Source organism: Drosophila kikkawai, chromosome 3R, assembly GCF_030179895.1.
Source record: "Drosophila kikkawai strain 14028-0561.14 chromosome 3R, DkikHiC1v2, whole genome shotgun sequence".
Classification (NCBI taxonomy): Eukaryota; Metazoa; Arthropoda; class Insecta; order Diptera; family Drosophilidae; genus Drosophila; species Drosophila kikkawai.
Window position 1 is genome coordinate 23765088 of NC_091731.1, and position 25022 is coordinate 23790109.

The following is a 25022-nucleotide window of genomic DNA, read 5'->3' on the forward strand; positions in this document are numbered from 1 at the left end:
TCAATGGGGAATGTGGGCGTTATGTAGATGTGTAGTGCAGTTTTCACTGGTTTCTTCTGGTTTTCGCGTTAAATATGAAATCTACTTTTGTATTAGATTTATTTCGTTGGATGTTATATTATTTTATTACTTTAAACTAAACCAATTTAATTTTTAAAATTTGGTATCTGTATCTTACATCTGTTTTATTATACTTCATCTTTCAAAAGTTCTTTTTTTTAACATACTCCATATTCTAATTTTTAGAAGTGATAAAATAGATCGTTAACTATATGTTTTATTATAATACTTCTGGTTTGCAAATTTTTTTAAATAACTGATACTTCTTTCTCTTTCTCTTTCTGTCTCTCTCTGGGACTTCAGTGACTAATCTTCTGTAGCTTTTGCAAAACTTTGAGTCCCTGTTCCTGATACTCCTGCTTGGATACCCAAAAGCCGTCGCGGTTCTTTGCCACCTCGGCCAGAACAGCACCGCCAATGAAGACCATATCCTTGCGTCGTGGCGGATCCTCGATGCGTATTTTGAATTTCGCCAGCTTTTCCGAATCGTTCTTGAGTACCCGCTCCAAGTACAGCTGCTTGATCTCTCGCTCCATCCGACTGGGCAGACCCGGGTACATAGTGGAGCCCCCGGACAGGACGATGTGCCTGTACAGCTCCGACCGGATATCAATGTCCGCCGACTGGATGATGTTAAAGACGAGTTCCGCAATTCCCGGACCCTCGACATTAATTAAATGCGGCTGAAACAGAGCTTCCGGTGCCTCAAATCGTTCACCACCGATCGTGATCACTCGTCCATCGGGCAGTGTGTAGGACTTCACCAGCACCGTTGTCTCCAAGGCCAGGCGATTCTCCATTTCGATGTCATAGCCAATGTAGCAGAGCTTCTCCTTCAGGATGCGCACCGTTTCAAAGTCGGCCGTGTGATTGAAGGCGTAGCCACGCCGCAACAATAGCTTAGTCAAGTAATGAGTGATATCGCGACCAGCGATGTCCAACCGCCGTGTCAGATGGGGCAGGGAATACTCCTGGTAGACGGGACATATGTGGGTCACACCATCGCCGGAGTCAATCACCACTCCCGAGACTAGACCTTGGGCGTATAGCGTCAGCACGGCCTGGATGGCAATGTAAGCCGAGTCGAAGCCATACTTTTCGAACATCACCTCGATCATTTTCTCGCGATTCTTGGTGGGATTCATCGGTGGCTCTGTCAGCAGGATCTTTGTGTTCGTTGGATCGATATCCATCTTTTTAGGCCCGAATGTGTAGTCCCACACGTGGCACATGTCCTCCCAGTTGCGGACTACACCCTTATCCATTGGATAGGTCAACTCCAGCAGGGAACGCAGCTGTGAGGCTTCATCGCCAATTATCACATCGTCGATATGTAAATCCTGCACTGCCTTATCATCGATTCTGTTTCCCGCCCTAATAATAGGCCGTCCCACCATCGATGGGAAGACAAAGGCTGGAAAATTGCTACCGGCATATCCGCACTTGACGAACCCTGACCCATTGTCGCAGACGATGACTTGGCGGCCCTTGCTGTCCATGTCTTCAGAATTCGACCTGGAACTCCTGCTGCTCCTTCCTTTTCAACTAATTGTGTATAGCTTGTGGAGTATATTGTATATAGTGTTATAGTGTTCCCCTAGTAATTTTGCAAATTATTTTTCATTGTAGTCTGTATAAAGTATTATGTTTGTAAAATAAATGAAGTTTATTCAAAAAATAAAAAACTGGTTACTATGAAACAAAGCGTGTATTATGTACATTCAATGAGGTTGAAAATATCAAATTAAAAATAGATTTAAGATAAGACTTAATAGATAGAGAGCATTAAAAACAAGAAAGGAAGCTAACTTCGGCACGCCGAAGTTTGTATACCCTTGCAGATATTATTTCAATACATTTTACCTATACTTATTATGTTTACAGTTTGACAGTTACAGTTTTGCATTCCCAGCTTTACATTTTCTCTACATCTACCGATCGGTTTATATGGCAGCTATATGATATAGTTGTCCGATTTTTTTGAAATTTATACCAAAATTCTATAATAATAAAATAAGCTTATATCCCGGAGTAGATGAAAATACGTTGAAAAACAACGAATCTATAATTTTTTTTCTATTAATTTCCCGATCGTTCCTATGGCAGCTATAAGATATAGTCGTCCGATTTTCATAAAATTTTTACCAAAATTCTGGAATAATATAAAATGGCCATATCCCAAAAATGATGCAAAAATTTTGGAAAACAGCCAAGTTATAATTTTTTTTCTAAAAATTTATCGAACATTTGTATGGCAGCTATACGATATAGTCGTTCGATCCGGCCCGTTCCGACATATATAGCAGTGAGAGTATATAGAAGACTATATGCAAAGTTTCATTGAGATAGCTTTAAAACTGAGGGACTAGTTTGCGTAGAAACGGACAGACGGACAGACGGACGGACAGACGGACAGACGGACAGACGGACGGACAGACGGACATGGCTAGATCGACTCGGCTGTTGATGCTGATCAAGAATATATATACTTTATAGGGTCGGAAACGTCTCCTTCACTGCGTTGCAAACTTCTGACTGAAATTATAATACCCTGCAAGGGTATAAAAATAGTTGAAATTTACTATGGAATATTTCACTTGTACTTTCAGTGACGACATCGTCTTAATAAATTTGAAATATTCCTAGGGACAGACTTGAATAATTCCATTTAAAAATCTACTTTTGTTGAGATAACAAAGTCGGCTTCATGAAATTCTAAAAGTTCATAATGAAATATTCCCGCTGAAGTCGAGTGACGACTAACCAAAGTCCAGGAAACGCTAGACGATAGGAATTTATAGACATTGTTTGGTTTTATGAAGTATTTCGAGCTTAATTAAGAACCATAATAAATATATATTTAAGTTGTTTCTTGACCATTAAGATTACGATGAATTACTTCCCTAGAGTACAGTTTAGTTTAAAGAATTTTTGGACTCATGGTATAAAATAATCTCAAGTTATGATGGTTTTTTTTTTTTTGTATACTTAAATAAATATTTTGTCTTTTATGCTATACATTTATTAGTTTAAATGCTGCTAATTTCTTTAGACATTGTTCAGATATAATTTATTTCATAGAATATTCCAACTCATCTATAAACTATTCCCCCTTGAATTTAATGGGAAACTAAGCTAGAGCACAACCGATCGTGTGTTTTTATAGAAATACCTCAACACATCGAACTTGTCTTGGTCGCCAGACCGGCATGCTCCGGCTGCCATCCGGCGACTTTGACCACCAGCTGCCCACGTGCGCGCATAATCGGCAGACTGACGCAATCGACAGACTGATTCCAGTTTACTTGCTCCGCTCTCCGTCTATCGCCATGAGGCTCCTACCACCGGGCAATCACGTGAATAGCTAGCATACTATAATAATATACTCGTAATTGTTAGTGCAATCAATGAAAGTCTTACGCGCCTCCGTGTGGATTATTAGCTGCTTGGGCCATTAGGTGATAAGGTGTTGTTGCTGGCATTTGCCTTTAGGTTTCGCGGAAAGGTGACACACACCACCCGCCAGGGGAAAGTTACTGACTAGCGTATATAAAATCGTGGGGGCTCGTCACCGGACCACACGGCGGCTGCGTGATCTGGCTGAAATACTTATTAGAACCCGCTGAGCAGCCGCTAACGAGCTTAGCCCCCAACGCATGGGGTTTATTGACTGATACTTAGTTGTAGTACGTCTATATATGCATTTGTTGACATTTTCTTTTAGCGTCACAGAGCGAGGGAGCCTTTAACCTTAGCCCCCTGGAATATAGAAAGAAAACTCAAAGTTGGTTATAAATTGGGGTTATTTTTTCTATAAATATATAATAAGTTTTCACAACGAGAACAAAATTGGGAATATTTTTAGCTTACCACGAGTGTTTGAGAATAAAAAGATTAAATTTGCAAATCAAATTTGCTTGATAAGCCTTAAGTGGAAATTGTATTTTAGCGTAGTGTTTCTTTTTTTCTATTTAAAAATGTATACTTTTGCCTCGTTCATTATTACTACTTTGGCAAGATTTTTTTTTGTGTATAGCAGAGCTCCAACCCGAAGAGAACCCGTTACCTAATTGTTTCACCAAATGTTTGCATTCGTATTTTTTTTTTTTTGTGCGAAATATATGGCTGTCTGGGTCTGTGTGTCCAACTCTCGCACCGGGAGTATTCCCCGACCACGAAGGCTACACGTGACAACGAATGGTGCGAGCTGCTTCGAGCCACCTCCGCACAACCCCACCGTGAGGCGCCCCTCAAGATCAGGGCGATTCAACTTGGCGGTGGGCTTTGCACATAGATAAAAAAAACGCTCGTTGTCCCGACAGCGGAATCGGCCCTCGAACCAGACATTTCCAATAGAAGTCGGAACGGACGCTATCGCCAGGCAGCAGCAGCGGACGCCGACGTCGACGCCCCAACCGGCGGAAAAGTATTTAAGCGAGAAATGATTGGGTATGACAAATCAGAAGTGAAATAAGTGAGCAACAGCAAGCAACAGGCTGCTAGCCGCAAAAAAAAGCACTACAGAGACGTCTACGAAATAGCTCAAGGTAAGAGGAAAGGGAAATTTAATTCACAAAAAATATTTGGCATACTTTGGCTTGCCAAGAAATATAGTAAATTTATGTGTCGATGATCACGCTCAGTCAACGTGAACTAACCCCCAGTTCCGGTTACGTTTGCAGAATCCGAGACACGTCGAAGAAATCACAGCAATGGCCACCGCATCAGCTCATCTGCCCATCCAGAAGCGCCAATCGTACGCGCACAACGGCGAACCCGGCTGCCAAGGACTGGAGGAGGTGAACCGCATGTTCCGCAACTTCTGGGATCCGACGGCCTACTGGGTGTGCGATAAGCAGGGCACCCGTGCCCGCCTCCAGCGTTGTCCTCAGTCGCAGCTGTACTCCGAGGAGCTGGGCCGCTGCATTCCCTACACGGACTGGGCCTGGACGGAGCCCAAGGAGCCGCCAAGCCGGCCCAAGAACAGCCAGTCGGTGTCGACAAAACAGTGATACTTAACTCCTAATTTAAATCCTACTCCCTAAGACCCAAACAACCTCAATAGACTTACGGTTTATGTTTACAAACTACCTTTATTTTTTAAATGAAAATAAGAACAATATCAGTACAAAAATGAAAAGTTGCTCGTGTTCAACAATTTGAGGGCATTGTTTACTTCTTTAATCTTAACTACATGGGGAATGCACGCTTCCGGCAGGACTAAGGGAAATGGAATGTATCGAGTGCTGAAGCGAAACAAAATTATATGCGAGAGGCATATAAAGCGCTGCCTGCCCTTTGGAGGATGGGGATCATCCGAGGCGCTGCTATGCTTCCCGGCTAGTCAGTACATTTAGCTACGTATTTGGACTAATGACTGAGTTTTAGGGAATGTTAAACCAGTTACTATGATGGATATCCCCCGAAAATATAGTTGAGATACTGGAGGGAAAAAAGGATAGAATTGATAGGAGTGAATAACTGAATCTCCCGTTTGGGAATATCCAAATCTAATCTTCTGCTTTAGAGCTCCACGTTGACGCCCTGCTTGTTGATGACCTTGAGCTTCTCCTGTTTCGGAGGCTTGGTGTCCGAAGGAATGGGCTCCTCCACGGGAGCTGGCTTTTCGGGCACCGTGCGCTTCGTGGTCGTTGTAGCCGGCTTGGGCGTCGTCGTTGTCGTTGTTGTTGTTGTGGGTGGCTTGGTTGTTGGTGGCTTAGTCGTAGGTGGCTTGGTTGTTGTTGGCTTAGTTGTTGGTGGCTTAGTCGTGGTGGTGGTGGTAGTGGTTGGCTTCTGTGTAGTCGTTGTTGTGGGTTTTGGTGTGGTGCTGGGCTTTGGCGTCGTTGTGGTGGTTGCCGCCTTAGGCTTCGGTGTGGTGGTTGCCCTTGGTGGTGGTGCACCAATAGAAGCCTCCAGGCCATCGCCCTCAACGCGAACGTTTCGCACCTTAAGCGTGGGCTGCTTTGACTTTGGCGACTTCACGCGCGCCACATATTGATTGACCGGCGAGCCCAGGAAGAGGAAGTCCTGGAACTCCAATACATGCGAAACAGAGGCAGTGGTCTTATCGAAGCCGTGAAGGGATCCAACAATGTTGCCGTTCCAGTCTACGCGCACTACGGTGATGCGCTTGGGGGCCAGCACACTGATGCTTTCCATGTGGCCCACGAAGTGAACGAAGCGCTGCGAGAACTTGTTCGGATAGACGCTGTTCAGGTAGCGGAAGGGCAGCTCGAACAGGGCCAACATACGGGCCAGGAACAAACGAACGCTGGGGAAGCGCGTGAAGAGTGTGAATCCGTTGGGATGTTCGCTATCAGTGCTGAGGACCAGCGGGACCCAGATGCCCTCGGCGTCGGGCGTTAGGTTGTCGGGCAGTCCAGGCAATCCATCCACAAACACCTCGCTCTGCCCGGCCTTAGGGCCCTTCAGATGGTACTTGGTCAGGCGCAAGGCGCCCGTCTCGGCCACCACAAGGAAGTCCTCGTTGGGGCTGATAACCACTCCGTTGGCAAAGACCAGTTCGTCCAACAGCACCTCGCTCACATTCTTCGAGCGATCGTATTTAAAGAGACTGGAAGGGAAAAGAGAAGACCGTTAGAATGACCATTATACCCGTTCAACCCGAAACCGGTTTGGCGTTCATATTACAGTCCAGCGTCTGTAATTCGGAACAAGTCAGCGGGGGATTGGATAACTTTTTAGTGAGGGGAATTGCGTATTCAGTGAAACTAGAAACTACATCCCCTAGAAACTAACTATAATTCGTAGGGAAATAAAATATCTTGTGAAACGTAACTAAAAATTTAAAGAAATGTAAATTTCGTTGATGAAGTTAAGAATTAAATGAAATATTTTTGTAATCTACCTATTTGTTAGCTTATTTCGAACCTTTGAATTATCATTATTTTTAACGTGTTCTCAAATATTTTAAATGTTAGCCTTCATTATTCAAATTCAATTAATGATACAACTACCTTTATAGTTAATAAAATGATAAATGACAGACTTTAAGATATGAAAGTTTGCCTTAACGAAGCTCTGCTGTGTCTAAGTTAGAAAGCTTCCGCTATAATTCGCGATGAACTCACCGGCCCGAGGGGTTAGTAAAGCTGACAAAGACCAGGTCTTCGATGGTAAAGTCCGACGAGGAGTCCGTCCAGTAGATGTCTCCCTGTTTGCTGACCGTCACACCGTTGAAAATCTTGGCGGGGCGATTGATGGCCTTGCCGGCGAGCTCCTGGGCCGGGGACACCAGCAACGTCTTCATGTGCGTGTCCAGGTCGACCTGCCACAGGCCGTAGTAGGCGTCGGCGATGATGAGGTTGTTGCCCTGCGTATCAAAGGCCAGTCCCAGCGGACGGCCGCACCTCGACTCCTCATAAATGTCCTCTGCAACGGGGGGAGGAATTACTAGCTGATAAACCCTTTTGTAGAAACCAAATACCCACCACAGGGCTGGCCGATCTTGGTGACATGCGTGACATGGTTGGTGGTTAGCTTGATGACCTCACCGCCATGGATGCCGGTATAGATCTCGTTGTTACGGGCTATTAGACACTCGGGGCCGTACACACGCCCTTCTAACAGTCGCTCGGCCCCTTCCAGGTGAAAGTTTGGCTCCAAAGCGCCCTTCAGTTCCTTGGGCGGCGTTACACTAGATGGGTCGGGAGTTTGTCCGGGGATTACAACGCTTATTACGTCAATTGCAGTCATACTACTTACATGTACTCTTTGAAGGGAAAGGTGGTGCGCGGCGGCAGGCCGGGCAGCATTATAACAATGAGGAAAAATACCATGAAGTTCATGATCCTCAGACCCAGCCCGTACAGAAGGCCCATGATTGCTTCGTTCTGTGTCCGCCGATCACAAAATATAGACCAAAAGAAACGTCTTTCAAGCAATATCACCGAGAAAAAGCGACACGACGGCAAAGTTCAACCAGAAAACACAAAAGTCATCATCGGCGGCCGGCAGAGCTATCGATATTGCTATCGATAACAGCACTGTTCGGTAAAATCGAAATGAACTCAGCTCTAGCACTCTCCCCTAGTGATGACATAAAATAAAATAGTTTGTAAGCTGCAAATTACCAAATTTGTATAAATAAAAACATATGTAGTTTAATTATCTTGATATTGGCATAGGAGGACGGAACTAATTTGTTTTCTAATTTAAATACATAAATCAGGCAAAATATCTATGTGGGTAAATATTACAATTTTTTAAACTTTTGTTTTAATATTCCAAATATTTTGGAAAATAAATATTTTTTAAAGTTGCTTGTCAAAACTATCGGAACATTTAAAAAGCTATCCTCAGTATGACCCTGATTTTGGCGAGGGTATTTTAACGATATAAGGCAACGGTCACACGACTGCTGCTGGTGTGTTTTTGTTTTGGGAATTCTCGACAACGTCGCAGTTTTGGAAATGAGCGATAATAACAACAGCAAAGACGACGCCTTCAGTATGGACCACGACCAGGATCTGAGCAGCAAGCACTACTCGCGTTGCAGCAGCGCGGGCAGCACCCACACGCCCAACTCCTCGGCGCACAATTCAGGTATGCATGCGGAGCTGTCACGCTGGCCAGGAGTGGTTGGTGGAGTGGGGCGGAGTGGGGGTCAGCTGATAAAGCTGGCATTGAATTTCTCAGATTATCAGCAGCAGCGTTTTATTACATTTTATACCTCTGTGCTCTGTCTCACGCTCCCATAGACGACGACGACGACAGCGGCGGCGATGCCAGACACTCGGCAGCGGCCAACTCTACGCTGAGCTACAAGGAGCGACGTCGGGAGGCGCACACGCAGGCGGAGCAGAAGCGACGGGACGCCATCAAGAAGGGCTACGATAGCCTGCAGGAGCTGGTGCCACGCTGCCAGCCCAACGACTCCTCCGGCTACAAGCTAAGCAAGGCCCTCATCCTGCAGAAGTCTATCGAGTACATTGGCTATCTCAACCAGCAAAAGCTCAAGCAGGAAGACGAGGGATCGGCACTGCAAAAGGAGGTCACAGCGCTGCGGATTATTAAGAACGGATACGAGAACATGCTGCAGCACCAGCAGGCAAATCCCGGGCCGGAGGAAGCTCGCCTCACCGACGAGGCCAAGTTCCAAGTGGTTAGTATTCTGCTTAACTATTAACCTTCCGCTCTAAAGACTCTGCTCCTGCTACCACCAGTTCCAGGCCATCATGGAGGAAATGTTTGAGACATTCCAACATATACCCATGGACAATTTCAAGCAGCTGACTACCGGTATTATTCCCTGGCTGGAGGAGCACTGCAAGCCGCATATTCTGCGAAACATCCTTAGTCGCACGCTGCAACAGATGGCCCAAGAGGCCCAGGAGAAGCAGCAGCAGGCCATGATGGAGCAAGAGAGCGGCGAGGGCTTCAGTTGATCGCGCGATGGTGGGTTTTGGGTTCATTCATTCGTTATTTTATAGATCCGTTCGTTTTCGTTTCGTTTACTGCGTACAAAAACATTAAATGCGTCATTTAAATAGTTGTAAAAGCTGAAAGACTGCTACATTTTTGGCTTAATTCTAGGTTAGATTAGATAAAAACTACATTTTGCTAATGTGAGTCAAGTGTCTCCGCCAGGGAGGCCTTATCGGCACCACCCAGCATCTTTAGCAGTTCCTTTAGCACGTTTCGGGTGTATGGTTTGAAGCGACTCACTCGCTCCTCTGTCACATCCAGTGATGTTAGTAGCTCCGCGAAGAACCTCGCCAGACGTTCCTCGCCCCAAACATGCCGTGCTTCGTGACGGAGCTTCTGCACACCCGATGTCAGGGCGTAGATCAGTCCCTCGTAAAAGTTCTCCTCGTCGAGACGGACTGCCAGCTTGGCGCTGGCCAGCAGCACCGCTGGCAGATCGCAGCGAAACTCGTGCGAGCGAACAAAGCAGGTGGCGGCCAATTGACGCACTTGGTCACATTTATGGCGGAGCAGCCGCCAGCTTAGGCGACGAAAACGAAGTAACAAGGGACTAGGATCTCTGCCGTCCGAGGTGCGCAGGTGCTCCACCTTGGAGAGAAAGGCCAGGAACAGGATAATCGATGAGGTAACCTCCTGACGGTCACAGCATTCCAGCATGTGTTCGCAGGCTTTGGGCAAGAGGCAGCCCAGCTCATCGTAGTCCAATTCGCTGGGTTCCCACTTGGGACGCGTCTCAAACTCCGTGGCCTGTCGCTGACCGACCAGCTTGCCTAGACTGGCGCCAAACAGCTGAAGCGCCGCGTTTGAGATGGTCCACTCGGCGTTGTCGATGTGCTCCATGGCCATCAAGAGAATCTCATTGTAGTACTTGCTCATCGCCGGCCTTAGTTCCGTGTCGCGTACCAAAACGCAGAGATAGTGCAGCACCAGGGCCTCCCAGCGATCGTGATTACTGCTTTCCAGGGGCGTATTCGGACGCACATCGTTTAGCCTCTTGAGTATTTGCTGCACTGCGCGGTGCAGGATCAAACGCTGCCGCGGATTGTCGTTCTTGAGGACGTGTAGGAACATAATGGCAAAGCCAGCTCCACGCCTCGTAGTGCTCACCTGCCGGCTCTCTGTCAGCAGCTCTCGCTCCAGGCAATCGTGGAGCATCTGGAAGCCGGCATCGTTGCCCTCCAAACTGCTGGTAATTCCACGGGTGAGCCTGCCTATGCTAAGGCCAGCAGCCTCAATAGCACCCTTGTGCCTGCATAGCGTCAATACCGACACGTTGATGCCCAGGCAGCGGCGTAGGGCCTCCGTTTTCGCAGTGGCAGTAGTAGCTTGAAGCAGGGAACAGCCAATGCTGGTGGCTAGATCACAACAGCCCTACGGAGGATTTAAAGCTTGCTCTAAGTTACTCAAAAAGTCAAGGATTTTGCGCTTCTTACCTTTAAAGTTAGCCAGAAACTCATCAGCAAATACTTCCGGCACGCCTCTGAACCTTCTCCGAAGTTAAAAGAACTCTCGCTGACTAGCAAATGCAGACTTTCGTCCATGTCCTGGAAGCTGGCTGCGGTGGCAGCCTTATCATCCTGCCGTCGGGCATTGGCCAAATTGAGAAACTTCAAGATGCCACTAAGAATGCGCTCCAGCAAGGGCAGCAAGTCCTCCAGAGGCGTCTCCACTCCAGGGACTCCTGCCCGCACCACCTCGTCTAGTCCACGGAGGTAGCCAAAGAGATGCCCTCCAGCCTTGGCCGCCAGCAGAGGATCCTCCATATATGATTGCTCTTTTTCCTTTAACCTCTTTAGACATTCGTAAAACAATTTTTTGCCTGAATCCTCATTTACCACGGCCAACTGAGCATAGAGGGACACCAGTGAACATTCATCCACGTCGGAGGTGACACACAGGCTGAGGCAGCGCTCCACACACAGCACGCTATCCACCTGCCCCAACTGAATCAACAGGGAGACCGTCAACTCCAAGGCATCGTCGAAGCCCTGGGGATCGTTAAGAGAGTCAAACAGCTGCTTGGCCACCACCTGGGGCCGGAAGACGCCAAGATCCAAAAGGAACGCGCCCATTCGTTGGTTCTGCTGGGTGCTGCACATCTTGGCATTCTTCGCTACGTTTTCGGCGTACAAAGACCTGTTCAAAATCTCCAGCAACTTGAGGGCAAAGATCTTGGGCTGGTAGACCTCGCTTTTGATGTCGCGCTCGATAAGTTCCTGCAAGTGCGAGAAGAACCGCTGGATGTTCACCGACAGGCCATTGCCTCCTGTCTTGAGCGCCCTGTGAAAATGCTTGGCCGTGTGGTTGATGATCGTAGGCATCTTGCCCAGCATCGTGTTCCGAAACTCCGAACTCTCGACGCCGCGATGTCGATCGATGAAGCTGTGAAAGAACTCCAGACAGTCCTCGACCGCAAAGTTGGCCAGGTTGTCGACCAGAAAGCGAAACACTAGCAGCTGGGCCTCGGTTTCCAATTGACTGCAGTTTGTCAGCAGCTCAGTGCTGATCTTGAAGAAATGAAGCTTGGAGGCGGTATAGATCTCCTTCGCGAACATGCTGAAGATCAGGATAAGGCGCAACTGATCCGGCGGCGATCTCACCTCCTCGGAGCAGGCCAAAAACTCGACGATCTGCGGGTTGGCCTGGAGCAGCTCGAACAACACATCACGCTGCTGGATGCGGAGAAACCATTGCGAATGGAAGTTCTGGATCTCGGCAACGCTGCCGCTCACCAACAGCTCCACACTGGCTGCGAGTAGGGCTGGGGAACGCTGGTTGCTCAGGCTCTTCACCGGATACTGGCTGGCTGCTCTCAAACCCTTGTAGCTCAGGCTGAGGCGCAGACCGTTGAAAAACTCCGCCTCACTCTGATTAGTGGTTGCCAGGAGCTCGGGCAACGGGTGCGAGTTGAGGATGCCGCTGAGCAGGTAGTACTTGTTGCGATTCGTCCATGGCCAGAACTCGCTGATCAACCGGAAGTAGGAAAAGGCTCGTTCCTGCTGCTTGCAGCAGTGATTGTACAGGGTCAGCGCTTCCTCCCGGGATCCTGTTTGGTTTTGGCGCTGCAGGCAGTGGTAGAAATGCTCCAATCGCAGAGTCAGAAGCTCTAATCGGGGAAACTTCTTCACCAAGAGATTGGTCGCCTTGAGCACGGCCATCAAGCTGGGGCTGTTCCTTCTCAGCGCCTCGATTATGGCAGTCGTGCACTTGTCCTCTAGTCGGTCAGCATCCAGTTGCTTCCAGTGGTCAGTGAGCAGCACGGACTGGAGCATGAGAAAAGCACTAGGCCGTTCGCAAGACAACCTCTCGGGAAGATCCCTGAAGTGCGTGTCCTCCAGATCATACTTGTGCACTATGTGGTAGTACACACGGAAGCTGACGTTCAGGGCGGCTTGGTTGGCGCCGCCGCACGTGTCTCCCTGCATAGCCTCCGCCTCCTCCTCCTCCGCCCGGATTCGGTGGGCCAGCTGCAGGGCGGCGTCCTCCGGCAGGACATCTCCCAGGCTCTGGGTAATCATTAATGTTGTTAAATATGGGATATATGAAGAGTTTTAGCTCACCTGCAGGTAGGACAGACAGTCGCTGTGGCCGATTTTGGGGGGTTTTCCGCCAGACACCGACATGCCCAACAGTTTTCGCGAGGGGTGGACTACAAATATCGATTAATTGCAGCCAGGGCTACACCAAGCCGGCTCGTATCTTGCAGTACGATGATTGCGCAGTAACCGATATATCGAATCTTAACGGTATATATTCAAATCTTAAAGTTTTGAATTTTTAAATATTTATTTTCTACAATTATTGATAGTAGAAATTTATAAAAAAAAAAATAAGTTGTCCCATCAGGAGGACTTATATTTAAATAAACTACTTATCTTTTTGTGTGAGTTTAAAATATAAAACTAGAAAGTAACGCATGATTAACGTCGCTCTTCTTAAGGACATTCCTCAAAGAAATAGTGACGTTATTTTATGTTGCTTTTTCTTGGGAATGATAGATGAAAAAGGGTATTTGTTCATTAAAATGGCATTTTATTGTCATTTGCAATGTGGAGAGAGCGTTTCTAAACCTTCAAGAAAATATGCCTGTAAAACCGTCAAGAATTTCTAGATACTCAAGCTTTACATTATAAATTCTGAGCACGGGTGAAACCAATAACTATTAAAGAAACTGTCTTAAAAATTTTTTGATTAAAAATATATCTTTAATATAAAAAAAATGTATATAGAAAATTTTAATATTTGAAACAAATTTCATTTTTATTAAAGCAAATTGGCCACAATATAAATATATTTATAAGTAAGGTTTCAATGATATAGACAATTTTAGTCAGCGTAGAGACGAAAAGCAGAGGTTGCACTTTCGAGCTGGCGAGTCTCTCAATTTTCCTACTTTCGTTTTGTTTTTCTTCGAACAGAACTTTTTTTTATAAGCTCGATAATATATACATATATTATTATACATCCATAAAGTACATAAGTATTTGTGTGAGTGTTTTACATTGCACTATCGATGTACGTGTGTAAGTGTGTGTCATACTTTTCATTCATTTTTTTATATTATAACTCTGATAAGTCGTGCTCTTTTCGCTCGGAATTCGTGCGATGCGTAATTCGTGCAGATGCGAAAGGTTTTTCCGCTTTCCTAGCGCCACTGCCGCGCTGCCATGGAATAGAGTTCAAGTTTCCTGTTCTGGCACCTCTTCGAACTCGAATTTCGGATTCCGCGACGGCACATTTTTCGGGTCCGCTCAATACTTGTAAATCTAGTTTCGACTTTGCCACATGACTGTCAGATACAAGATACTGAGAAACTCAATCTCGTTCTCATTCTCAGCATCGCATCGCCACCCCGAAACTCAAGGAAGCTCGCTGAATGGGAATCTTTTAAAGTAAATACAAATATTCAGCAGATATATGTTCGCATTTCTATGTATGTATGTAGATACTTTGTCGAAAAAGGGTTGCTACCGCTCACCTGTGCACAGGTTTTTTCTGAAACGCACATTATCCCGGTAGGGACGGTTGGAAGTTATCTCGCTAACCTCTGCGTATCGGTTTTTACAGTGAAACATCGATGGGGTGAACGCAGAAATTTGATATGTTTACTCTCTGGGGAATTTTATAAAGAAAACATTTCATCTCCCAAAAAATTCCTCTGTCGTCAAGCTTTGTTATTAATTTCATAAAATTATATTATTTAGATTTAATTACAGTAGAACTTCTATAACACAATCTACTAATCTTCAATATATTTAAATTAAAAAACAAGCAATCTTTCAAAATATTCAAAATATTGAACGAAAATGGAAACCTAATAAAAAAAATATTATTTTCGTACCTAATGAAAAATTCAAAAAGCTTTTTATTCTTTTCAAAGTAAAACTCGATTACTTTTAGGTTATATCCTCTCCGGAAAACGGATGCGAGATTTTCATTCGTTGGGTTCGGCTTACTGCGAATGAAAATGCCACGACCAGAAAAACAGAAAAAGTTGAAAAATCATTATACGAGCGATTTCAACTCGTGTATACTATTCGGCAGTAGGTTTGTGTGGGTGTGGGCCGAACCCATAAATTTATATTTCCCGAAATAACCCCGTTCTTGAAAAAAGAGCGAAGTAAAAAAACGCAAACAGCCACAAAAAAGCTTAATGGAAGCGAAAGAAGAAAAGGCAAAAAAAAGCGAAAAATAATAGGCAACTGTCTCTCCGGCAATCTCTCGCAATCTCAAAAAATAACCATTATTTCTACCTTCCGAATATAACGCCGAAGCGCACACATACAGACACCCAGGCGGCGTGTACATGCAGGCCGAGCCTGGCGCAGTGTGCGTGTATATAGTTTGGTTTTCGTAGGCCCGTTCGTCGCTTTTTCGAGTTTTGAAATTAGTATTGAAATCGTCGTTAGCGGCGACGGACTTGAATTTTCGACGCTCAGCTTGAAATCGCCTCTCTGGCGCTGCTGGTAAGTGTAAAATTGTGACTGTGTGCGTGCAAGGTGTTGCTGCTCTGCTGGAATAGTTAAAGTCGAATTATTGAAAACTTATGGCAGGCGGCAGTGTTCAGGCATGTGCATTAAAAATATCAGGGTGACAGTGACAGTTAACGTTGACTGATTAGCACAAATTCGGAGCACAGTCATTCGGCAGGCAAGTTACTTCGACATTATTCAATATTGCGATGGTAATTGGGGGAAACTCAAATTGTTCTGTTTTTTTTTTTTTTTTTCTTGAAAATTCTCAGCTGCACATAATAAGCGTAAATTCGGAGAGCGCCCGTGTGTCTGTGTGAGTGCTCGATTCATCTCTTTATATTTTACTCTCCCTCGCTCTCTCAGGCTGTCACCCAAGTCCAGTGTTGCCAACTTAGCTACTATCAGGCCAGATCTGACTATTTTGCCAGATTCAAAACCGCTCAATTTAGCAGTAGACTGTTATTTTCTCTACTTTACTTTGCTGAATGACAGAAATTAAGCAATTTGCAGCGAATGTTATTAGCTTCCACTATTTTTAGTTTTTCAGTAGTAAAGGAAATTCCCCTAAATAATTTTTTAATAAAAAATATAACGGCTATTACTTTGCATTTTTTTTTTAAAGTTTAGCTATTTTCGGCTATTTTATTTGGCTGTCCAGATACCGACAGTTGGCAACACTGTCCAAGTCCCCATCACCCTCCCATTCTGCTGTTGCTCCCCTCGTTAGCTTATTATCGTATCTTTTGCATTACAGTGCTTTCAAGCGATTTAAATTAAGTTGGCAATTACATTTCCGCCAGCCTGCCAGTAATGAATTTAGCTGGTAATTAAACGTGATGCTCCTCCAATCTGACAAGCGTTCCTAGGCTAAAACAGCATCAGAAGTTGCGTTAAATAAACGGCGACCACTGTGCTTGTTGAGAATCTCAAGACGCTGGAAAATTACTCGACTAAAACCTTTGAGATTCAATTTGGGTTGCGATTCAATGGTTTAGGGGTTTGCGTCACCGATAAATCCCCCAAACTCGGGCAAGGCACGGAATCTATCTTTTTAGCGCTCAATATTCTAGGTTGCTCTCTTTTTTTTTATTTCTTTTGAGTCAACTTTTTCGCAATCCGCCGTTTTCGTACTTTTCGTATCTCACAAACTACAAACTTACATACATACATACTTCCAAATTAACCGATGCGTAATCGGCGCTCAGGAAATCAAGAAGCAGCAGTGTGCGAGATTCGAATTGTTAAATTCTGTTTTTCTATGCTATATTCGGGTCTCGCTCCCGTATCTTGTTTACTTGCATTTGGAAATCACTATCTCAAAAAAGTTCTGTTATTGAGAGTGTTCCACTTGCTGGAGTATCTGTGTGCGTTCGCGTGAATGTTTGTGTTTGCGGGAGAGTGTATCTGTGGAAGTTTACTTGCTCGCTTTTTAACGTTTTCTTTGTGGCCATTATTCGTTTTGAAATAATCAAAATCGATAAAAAATATATATATACACACCTGATCATAATAATAGGTACATACATCAACTCAGACTTTAAGGTTACAGAAAATAGTTTTATTCATTATTTTAAACTTAAAATTTGGTCTCATTGGTTCTTAAACTATTTGTTTTTAATCAAATAAACTTCATTGTAACATAGGATAATAATATAACAAAAAGGAGATCATTTTGTGTCTTAGATACGTTTTCAGTCTGATCAAAATAATAGGTACACTTCAAGTGCTGATGAGAAAAATAAATTTAAATATATATTTTGCGTTTTTTTTTTTTCTAAATTTGTATTTACTAACTTAGTATCCAGTGTATCCACCTCTATTTTTGGTCACTACTGCTATTCTTTTTGGCATACTTTTAATAAGAGCCTGGCAGGTTTCTACTGGTGTTTCATACCACAATTTTTGGACACCATCCCATAATTGTGCTTTATTTGATAATGAATACTATGCCAATTTCTTTTTTAAGTCTCCCCACAAGTTTTCTATGGGGTTTAGGTCGGGGGATTGGCTTGGCCACTTCAGAATGTCAACTTTTTGGTCCTCAAAGAATTTAGATAAAAGCCTTGATGTATGCTTAGGATCATTGTCTTGCTGAAATACCCAACGTAATGGCATATTTTCTTCAGCATATGGTACCATAACTGTTTCCAATATGGATTTTTATTCTTCAGCAGTCATTCTGTTCGTAGTCTGATAAATTGGACCTACGCCATACCAGGAGAAGCAACCCCATACCATTATATTACCATCTCCATGTTTGACTGTTTTCTTTGTAAACCGTGGATGAAATTCCTTTCCATTAGGGCGTCGAACATTCCTTTCACAATCATTCCCAAATAAATTTATCTTGGTTTCATCGCTCCATAAAATGTTTCTCCACTTTTTCTCCCCGATGCATCCTATCCAGTCTTTGTGGTCCCTTGCAAAAGTTTGCCTCATGGTGATATTTTTTTTGCGCATAAGTGGAACCTTTCTGGCAATTCTTCCTGGTAGGTTGGCATCTTGTAGTCGTCTTCGGATAGTTGGAGCACTAACTGAATTCCCAATATCTGCTGCAATAGCCTTCGATGACTTAAATGGGTCCTTTTTGCTTAAAGATACTATGTAGTGGTCAAGCGTTTCCGTTGTTTTTTTTGGCCTTCCACGGGATTCCTGTCTTGGTTTCCTTTCTAATGCATTTTTAACAAAATTATGGGACCTTTTCATTAATTTGGCAATAGCTCGTAAAGATTTGCCATCGTTTCTCAGACTAAGAACCAATCGAGCTTCTTCTTTAGTACAATAAGAATTTCGACCCATTTTTTCTAAAAAAAATAAATATTTAATTCTCTTAATTGATAGTAGCTATACGAAATTTACCTTAAGTTGCCAAAAAATCACTGATTACAAAATTATTCACTTGTTATTTATGAGAAACGGAGACTGTACCTATTATTATGATCAGGCGCAATGTGTGGTTGACTCACAATTTATAGAAAAGCTTTGATATTCGGGGATTCCCCTCGTTCAACTCTTTGTCACAGCGTGGGCAGATATTGACCATAACAAATAACCAAAAATTTTAAAGATGTCAACACTTAAAGTACGAAAAAACCATCTATAATTAAATAATTTGTGTATGTACCTATTAATATGATCAGGTGTGTATTTCCTTGGTTTAGATTTGTAAGCTCTTTTCGTGTATTTGTTTATTCGTGAGCGAGTGAGCGAATGTGTTAAACAGTTGGAAACACGTCAACCTCACGGGGTTTGCACCAACAAATGTGTATATATTTATGCAGGTAAATAATAATCAAGTCCGACGGTGGTGGATTCTGAAGACGAAAACCAAAAGATACCTGAGAGATATCCGAAACCACGCTTTTGCCACTTATGACAAACAACATATCCCAAAACTGGATTTTTTCTCGTTAACACGCAACAAATATGTACTTTTTTGTTCACAAATCTTAAATTTAATATTTAAGGGGGTTAATTTAAGGGGGTTAATTACATATACAAATTTTCATTGCAATTTTCTATCAATTTCAAAATAGCATTCTTTAGGAGGCAGAAGTTTATAAATCGGAGAGTAAATATTACGTAATTATTTAAAAAAATTAGTTTTAAGGTTTTTATTTTTGAAAGATTTTACAATTTAATGGAAATCTTTTATAACTTTTACATAAATGTACCTTTAATAGCCATTTCCGGTATACAGCGCAATACCTGCAGTTGATATGAAACTTATTATTTACAATAATAATGTTTCTATTATAATCGAATTAGGAAAAGTTACTTCATTCAACATTTGGACTAAATAAAAACAGAAAACCATACCTTTTAAGGCTGTCTTGCTTCTAGATTGGACATTTTATAGAACTGGTTTTGAGGTGTAATGCTGAAGTCAACATTTTCCAGATTTTTAAAAACAACTTTTTGAATGATTTTAAAAATAGTTTGATATTTCTTGTTGTTTATGTCATTTGCAGTTTTTGAAGTTTTAAAAGGTGAACCACCAAATCCACATGTTAATGCCACGCTACTTGGGCCTGAACGATAGCTCCACTTCGTCTGGCAACCACGGACCTGTCGCCGGCAGCTCCTCGTCTCCGCCGACGACAGTGGCCGCTCACACGAAGATGCGTTTGCTGAGCAAAGTGGAGCAGAACATGCGTCAGAACCAAGGTCAAAGCAGCCAGAGCAATTCGAGCGGCCAGGAAATCAGCCACCTCCTGAGCACAGCGGCCACTGGCAATGGCCTGGTGGGCGACGTTGACGGACTGCTGACGCCCATGCGCATTAAGGCGCATCTGTCGCCACCACACTCCGCCAGCAGCCTTAACGGGAGCTTTGGCAAGGGCGACACCTCGATGAGCTCTCGACCAGAGCGCAACCTGTGGAGCCGTGCCGAAATGCTGGAGATGCTGAGCATCATGCAGAATATGAACGCGTTGGATCAGCTGAACGACCGCAACCTGAAGAGCGAGCACGTCTTCAAGCAAATCGAGGAAATCATGCGCAGCAAGGGCTACGTGAAAAAGTCTAGCATCCAGATCTGGACCAAGTGGAAGTTTCTCAAGTCCACATACAACACCACCACACGGCACGGCACCGGAGTGCCCAAAGTGGTCCCGGAGGAGGTGTATCGCGTGCTATGTCGGATGCTGCAAAACCATCAAAGCAGCAGCAACAGCGTCAGTGCCAACCTCAGTGAGTGCGGCAACTCGATGGACAGCTCCAAGACCGTCGGCGAAGAAACCAAAGAAGATATCCTGGGCGTGGAGCATCCCATATTTGGCTTCCGACTGGGTCCCATTAAACCAGAGCCAATCGATACGGGTAAGTCACGCTCTATGGTCAGGATTTAACCTTTTCAATCAGTCTTGAGCTTTCGACTTTTAATAAGTGAGCGCACACACTAATCCGCTCTCTCTCACCAAGTTATAATATGATAATTCGTATCAATTAAAGGTTATGAGACCCTGCTGAAGTCTGACATGGTGTCCGAACCGGATCTGGAAGCCTATGATTATGGAAGCGGGGATGCCGCAGAGGACAGCCACCGTGATCAAGACGAAGTGCCCCATATGCCGTTCATAGTATCAGTAAAACACGAACCGGACATGGATCTAGGGATGGACGGCACCAACACACCGCCACCGACAGCGCCAGCCTCGCCTTCTCCGCCGCCGCCGGTGGTTTTAGATGAAGTCGACGATGGTCCCGCCTACGCATCTACGCCGGAAACACTCCCGCCACTTCGCGTTGCATCCTTTGCCAAGGGAGACGAGCACCGACGACCCACACATGGTATCCTGCAGATCGATCGTCCTCCGCCTGCGCTAACCAAGATGGGCCGGATGAATCGATCGCTGCCGCTTCAGAGCACGAGCAACATCAACTTCGTGCATCCCCACAGCAAGCTTATGCTACCCCGCAAGCAGAACGCGAGTCCCGCCCAATCCGGACTGCGTCTCCCAAGGGATCTTAGTGTCCAGCCGACGGGCAACATGCGCATGAAGACGGTGCCCATGCGGGACACGGGATACTCGCTGCGACCGGACCGAATGATTCCCGATCTGGACCAGGCGATGAACAGTCCCCCGCAGTCGCCTTCGCCAATGGCTTCTTTGTTGGCCCGTGGACCGCCGCCTAAGTATCCGATGGTCGGACAGCAAACGGGTGGTACTTCCACCAGCAGACATGGTCACATGATGTCCTCGCACCAACTGACTCCTCATCAGCACCAGCAGCTTCAGCCTCGGAAGCGTCGCTTGGGGCAGAGCCCACCCATGGGCATGCCCGTGCCTGTAAAGCTGCAGCGCAGCTCCACAATGTACGATTCCTCTCCGCCGAAAGGCTTCCGACCGCAGTCAGCGATGGGAGCTGGAGAGGAAACGAAGCGAAAGTCCAGCGAGGAGGAATCTAAGTTACGTAAGAAACGGCAGGAGGAGTTGTTTGCGAAGGAGCTGACCGAAATGGCCAATGCCATGCGCTCGGCCCAGAAGGAGATGCTGGAGGACTTCTTTAAGCAACAGAAAGAGTTCGTGCGGCGAGAGCACAACTTCCAGATGAAGCAGGACTCGATGGTGATGCGAGCCCTACGCAAGCAGACGGAAACCCTGTTGCAGACCGCCAATGAGCTGGTTGGTGAAGCTCCTGAGCACCCTAACGACGAGCCGCAGGCTAAGGATCATTTCGTTGCCGAGACCCAAATGCCTTTTGAGCCAGAAACACAGATGCAAGTTCCTGAAGTCCCAGATGGAGCTGGGAAAGCGGATGAGGATGCGGAGGAAACTTTGATAGAGGGAGAGAATGAGTTCAATGAAGAAGAGGAAGGGAATGATGGCGATGAGGAGGATGACAATGATGATGGCGAAGAAGGGGACGAAGGCGAAGACGATGCCGACGAACATATGGGCGCGGAAAGCGACATGGAAATGTCCACGCTAGCCATGTCCGCCTCAGCTCCAAGCGAAGACTACTCGAATGAAGTTACCGGCGAAGTCTAGTAATCGACTCGTCTGCTTCCCCAACTATTCCATTATGCATGCTATCCCTCCAAGTATTACCCAAAAAAGAAAACAAGACACCATTGTTGATACCGATTCATTCCAATCGCATTCCTTAAGCTATATATACTATATAGTAGATTCCTAGAGCCAGACCCGCGCATTGTTAAAAGACTTGATTACATTTAAGCATATTAATACATAAACGAATCCTAAACGTAAATTAATTGTATTTATTGTTTATTAAGCCCCCAAAGTGCTGTAAAGTTATTGAAACAACACACAATATGATAAATATTACAAATAAATATGTACATTAACTGAACAAATTTGAAATCGGGGGGAAGAGTAAAAGTTGAATTTAAAATTGATGTGATTTTCTTTTTATTTTGATTTTCCAAGTGACACCAGCTTGCTCGCAATTGATATTAAAAAATACAAAACAAAAAGAGCTAAGAATTGGGAAATGCTTCTTTTTATTAGTTTAGCCCAAAAAAAAAAAAAAAAGAAAAATAAAATCAATTTTTGTAAATAAATTTTAATTTCCTAAAACGAAAAGTATTTAATATTGCATTAGTTTGAACAAAACAAACTGAACTACAAAAAAGTAAAGCAAAAATCAAGGAGAGTAATGCGCCCTAAATCGATCTTACTGGCTAGGATTTTTCCGAAAAGTTTTTTTTTTTAACTAAACATTAAATAGAAACTAGCTTAAAACGACAATCAGCGCGAGCTGTGGGTGCACTAAACTAGCTAATGCCCATATTGTGTGTGTGCTCTTTGCTGCGCTTGCCTATGGGTTAGTGTACTCATATAGTATGTATACTCTCCGCCGTTTTGAATGATCGGTAAACGCCTAAAGCAAAGTGTTAGCAGCTAATGTTTATATTTTACAATTACCATTACGACCCCGCCACGTCCCCACTGATCTATTCCAGCACTTAGTCGGGCCGATAGATGGGTGTTTTGGGTATAAATTCAATTAAAATAACATACTCCATCATGGAATTGGAATCACATTGTTGCTTATGCAGTCGCCAGTGCAGACCCAGCTTATGATATAAATGATTATTCTCCCATTCGAACAGTTTGTCCAGAGTGAGTTGTGTCTGCAAATGGGATTTGGGCGTGATTAAAATGATCTTCTAGCTGTTTTTAAGTATATTTGTGAACTTACGCGTTTGCTGAGACAGATGACGGGCCAGAGCGAGCAGCCGAGCGTGCAGCAACAGCAAACACAGCCGCAGAAGAGCCACTTGACGTTGACGGGCAGGGATTTTTTCAGTACCCCGTTGATGCGGCCCACCGTTGCCTTGAACTCCTCGGGAGCGACGCGGGACAGCAGACCGCAGGGAAACTCGACGTTGAAGCGGTTGCTCAGGCCAAAGCTGAAAATCGAGAGAAAACAATAAAGTAAGAAATTTGGAATTCACGTGTCAATGCATTTATTCTGCCTTGTATCGGCAGTTCTTATGCAACACGTAAATAATGAATAGCAGAGAACAAACCAAAGCCACCGCTCAAAAAATAAAAACGGGGTCAAGCGGTATCAATAACAAAGTTGGGTCTACACATATCTCATGACTGAATTGGGCTTCGTATATAGCCTTGAACTACATTTCCGCTGCTCCAACTAATATATCTTTTTGTAAATGCTGCGTAGTAGTAGGTCAAAGTGTTATTGCCTATCTTTATATTTAGGAAAACAAATAGAATTACGATATTACTAACTAAGCTTCCATGGTAATCCTTTAAATACATCTTAGGAATACGTCTCTGCACAAGACCTTTTATTATATAAATGCACATCTATTTTTCTAATCTTGATATGTAATTTTTACTGACTTGACCAAAGCTAGAATTGTTTTTAAATGCAAGTTTCGGGAGTATAAAATGCAACTGCAAATGGAACGACACTTATTAAGTCCAGATAACATTGTGTTCGCTTTTTCCAATTGGGTTGCACTCCACTATCTGCACTATCTGCACTCTTTTGTTATCTTTATCAGTTGTTTACTTACACCGTCATGTTGCCCGCGCCGCGGATGATAATAGGTTCGGGCACAGGCGCCACCGTCTGGTCCTGGAAGTGCTCCAGGTCCTCAAGCTGCTCATCCTCGTATATGGCGTCAAAGTCGGAGAAGGACATGGTTGGTGGATGTGTGTGTGTGTGTTGTGTGTGGCCGTGGATTGGCGATTTAAACGCTGAAACAGGTGACGAGACGATGACCAGGGAACAGAGAAGAGCAGCGGGCGCTCCAGCTGTGCCGAGTGTAAGGTCAAAACATGTTTGATGGCTGCCGTTTCTGGTGGGGATTAGATGTGTTGTGGTGTGCCTCCTGGCAGTGACTTCCTTGTTGCTTGTTTAGTTGTCGCAGATACCCTTCGGTGCTTTTTTGTTGTCGGCTGTTGTTGCTATTTCCGCCATTAACACCGTTGACGTCGGCGGCGTTCTGGAATGATGCGGAATGACGTCTTCCTTCCTCTCTGTTGACGCAGATACGTGGGTGGCGGCGGGGGGTGTTGGAGTATAAATAAAGTGCATATTAAAAAACAATAAATGCAGCACGAAGTGTATTGGGGGCGCACCCCGCGTTTTACAACACTGCCCCTTGTCTGATTTGTTGTTGTTGCTGCTGTTTTATGGGTGCGAGAGGGAGGTGGAGTGCCACCAACACAAAGGAAGGCTAGCCAAAAGATAGATTCTTGAGTTGCAGCCTCTAAAAAGGGAATTTCCACTCACGAACTGTTAAACAGCAGCAACAAATGATTTGTTTTCAACACACACACGAACACAAACATGCACACACCTTCAGCAGCTCTGCGTATTTCGCAATCACTTTCCTCCACAAGGCAAGGTAATCTGTTTTAGTGTGCGTCAGCCGACCGAGCCTTGGTTATTCCAGTTATGAACACTCTTTTTTTATCCAAACACGCGACCTGCGACTTTTACACGTTTTCTGCGTTTTTTCGAATACGAAAATAGAATTTCCAGCTCGCTGCTGAATTTGTTGTTGTAAGACTGCGACGAACAGCTGGCAGCTAT

The 25022-nt window shown here is 44.6% G+C and overlaps 7 protein-coding genes across 9 annotated transcripts; 3 read left to right on the plus strand and 4 right to left on the minus strand.

Annotated features, from left to right (window-relative positions):
• Nucleotides 1–257: 257 nt before the first annotated feature.
• On the minus strand, nucleotides 258–1724 carry LOC108083964 (actin-related protein 2-like). Its single transcript, XM_017179971.3, has one exon. The coding sequence runs from the start codon at nucleotides 1557–1559 to the stop codon at nucleotides 360–362; it is 1200 nt and encodes a 399-aa protein (XP_017035460.1). The 5' UTR covers nucleotides 1560–1724; the 3' UTR covers nucleotides 258–359.
• A 2766-nt stretch (nucleotides 1725–4490) lies between these two features.
• On the plus strand, nucleotides 4491–5200 carry LOC108083988 (uncharacterized). Of its 2 annotated transcripts, none has more exons than XM_017180000.3 (2): nucleotides 4491–4607; nucleotides 4743–5200. In XM_017180000.3, the coding sequence occupies exon 2, from the start codon at nucleotides 4773–4775 to the stop codon at nucleotides 5070–5072; it is 300 nt and encodes a 99-aa protein (XP_017035489.1). In that variant the 5' UTR covers nucleotides 4491–4607; nucleotides 4743–4772; the 3' UTR covers nucleotides 5073–5200. The 2 variants fall into 2 exon arrangements, with proteins under 2 accessions (XP_017035489.1, XP_017035490.1); XM_017180001.3 differs by having other exon boundaries at nucleotides 4517–4607; nucleotides 4725–5200.
• Hmu (adipocyte plasma membrane-associated protein hemomucin) lies at nucleotides 5134–8037 on the minus strand. Its single transcript, XM_017179999.3, has 4 exons — nucleotides 7786–8037; nucleotides 7512–7717; nucleotides 7152–7452; nucleotides 5134–6634 (listed from the first exon to the last, which is right to left on the minus strand). The coding sequence occupies exons 1-4, from the start codon at nucleotides 7899–7901 to the stop codon at nucleotides 5584–5586; spliced, it is 1674 nt and encodes a 557-aa protein (XP_017035488.1). The 5' UTR covers nucleotides 7902–8037; the 3' UTR covers nucleotides 5134–5583.
• Nucleotides 8038–8401: 364 nt separating this feature from the next.
• Nucleotides 8402–9580, plus strand: bigmax (helix-loop-helix-leucine zipper transcription factor bigmax). Its single transcript, XM_017179998.2, has 3 exons — nucleotides 8402–8625; nucleotides 8781–9184; nucleotides 9246–9580. The coding sequence occupies exons 1-3, from the start codon at nucleotides 8493–8495 to the stop codon at nucleotides 9465–9467; spliced, it is 759 nt and encodes a 252-aa protein (XP_017035487.1). The 5' UTR covers nucleotides 8402–8492; the 3' UTR covers nucleotides 9468–9580.
• LOC108083985 (uncharacterized) lies at nucleotides 9518–13185 on the minus strand. The gene is made up of 3 exons (XM_017179997.3): nucleotides 13068–13185; nucleotides 10941–13013; nucleotides 9518–10878 (listed from the first exon to the last, which is right to left on the minus strand). Exons 1-3 carry the CDS (start codon nucleotides 13128–13130, stop codon nucleotides 9643–9645), a joined length of 3372 nt encoding a protein of 1123 aa, XP_017035486.1. The 5' UTR covers nucleotides 13131–13185; the 3' UTR covers nucleotides 9518–9642.
• Nucleotides 13186–15353: 2168 nt separating this feature from the next.
• On the plus strand, nucleotides 15354–22296 carry mrt (martik). 2 transcript variants are annotated; one of them, XM_017179986.3, is made up of 3 exons: nucleotides 15354–15473; nucleotides 19454–20303; nucleotides 20436–22296. In XM_017179986.3, exons 2-3 carry the CDS (start codon nucleotides 19490–19492, stop codon nucleotides 21974–21976), a joined length of 2355 nt encoding a protein of 784 aa, XP_017035475.1. In that variant the 5' UTR covers nucleotides 15354–15473; nucleotides 19454–19489; the 3' UTR covers nucleotides 21977–22296. The 2 variants fall into 2 exon arrangements, with proteins under 2 accessions (XP_017035475.1, XP_070142458.1); XM_070286357.1 differs by lacking the exon at nucleotides 15354–15473 and adding an exon at nucleotides 15559–15657.
• Nucleotides 22297–22429: 133 nt separating this feature from the next.
• Nucleotides 22430–25002, minus strand: LOC108083977 (cysteine-rich hydrophobic domain-containing protein 2). The gene is made up of 4 exons (XM_017179988.3): nucleotides 24787–25002; nucleotides 23998–24463; nucleotides 23154–23364; nucleotides 22430–23085 (listed from the first exon to the last, which is right to left on the minus strand). The coding sequence occupies exons 2-4, from the start codon at nucleotides 24123–24125 to the stop codon at nucleotides 22918–22920; spliced, it is 507 nt and encodes a 168-aa protein (XP_017035477.1). The 5' UTR covers nucleotides 24126–24463; nucleotides 24787–25002; the 3' UTR covers nucleotides 22430–22917.
• Nucleotides 25003–25022: the final 20 nt, after the last annotated feature.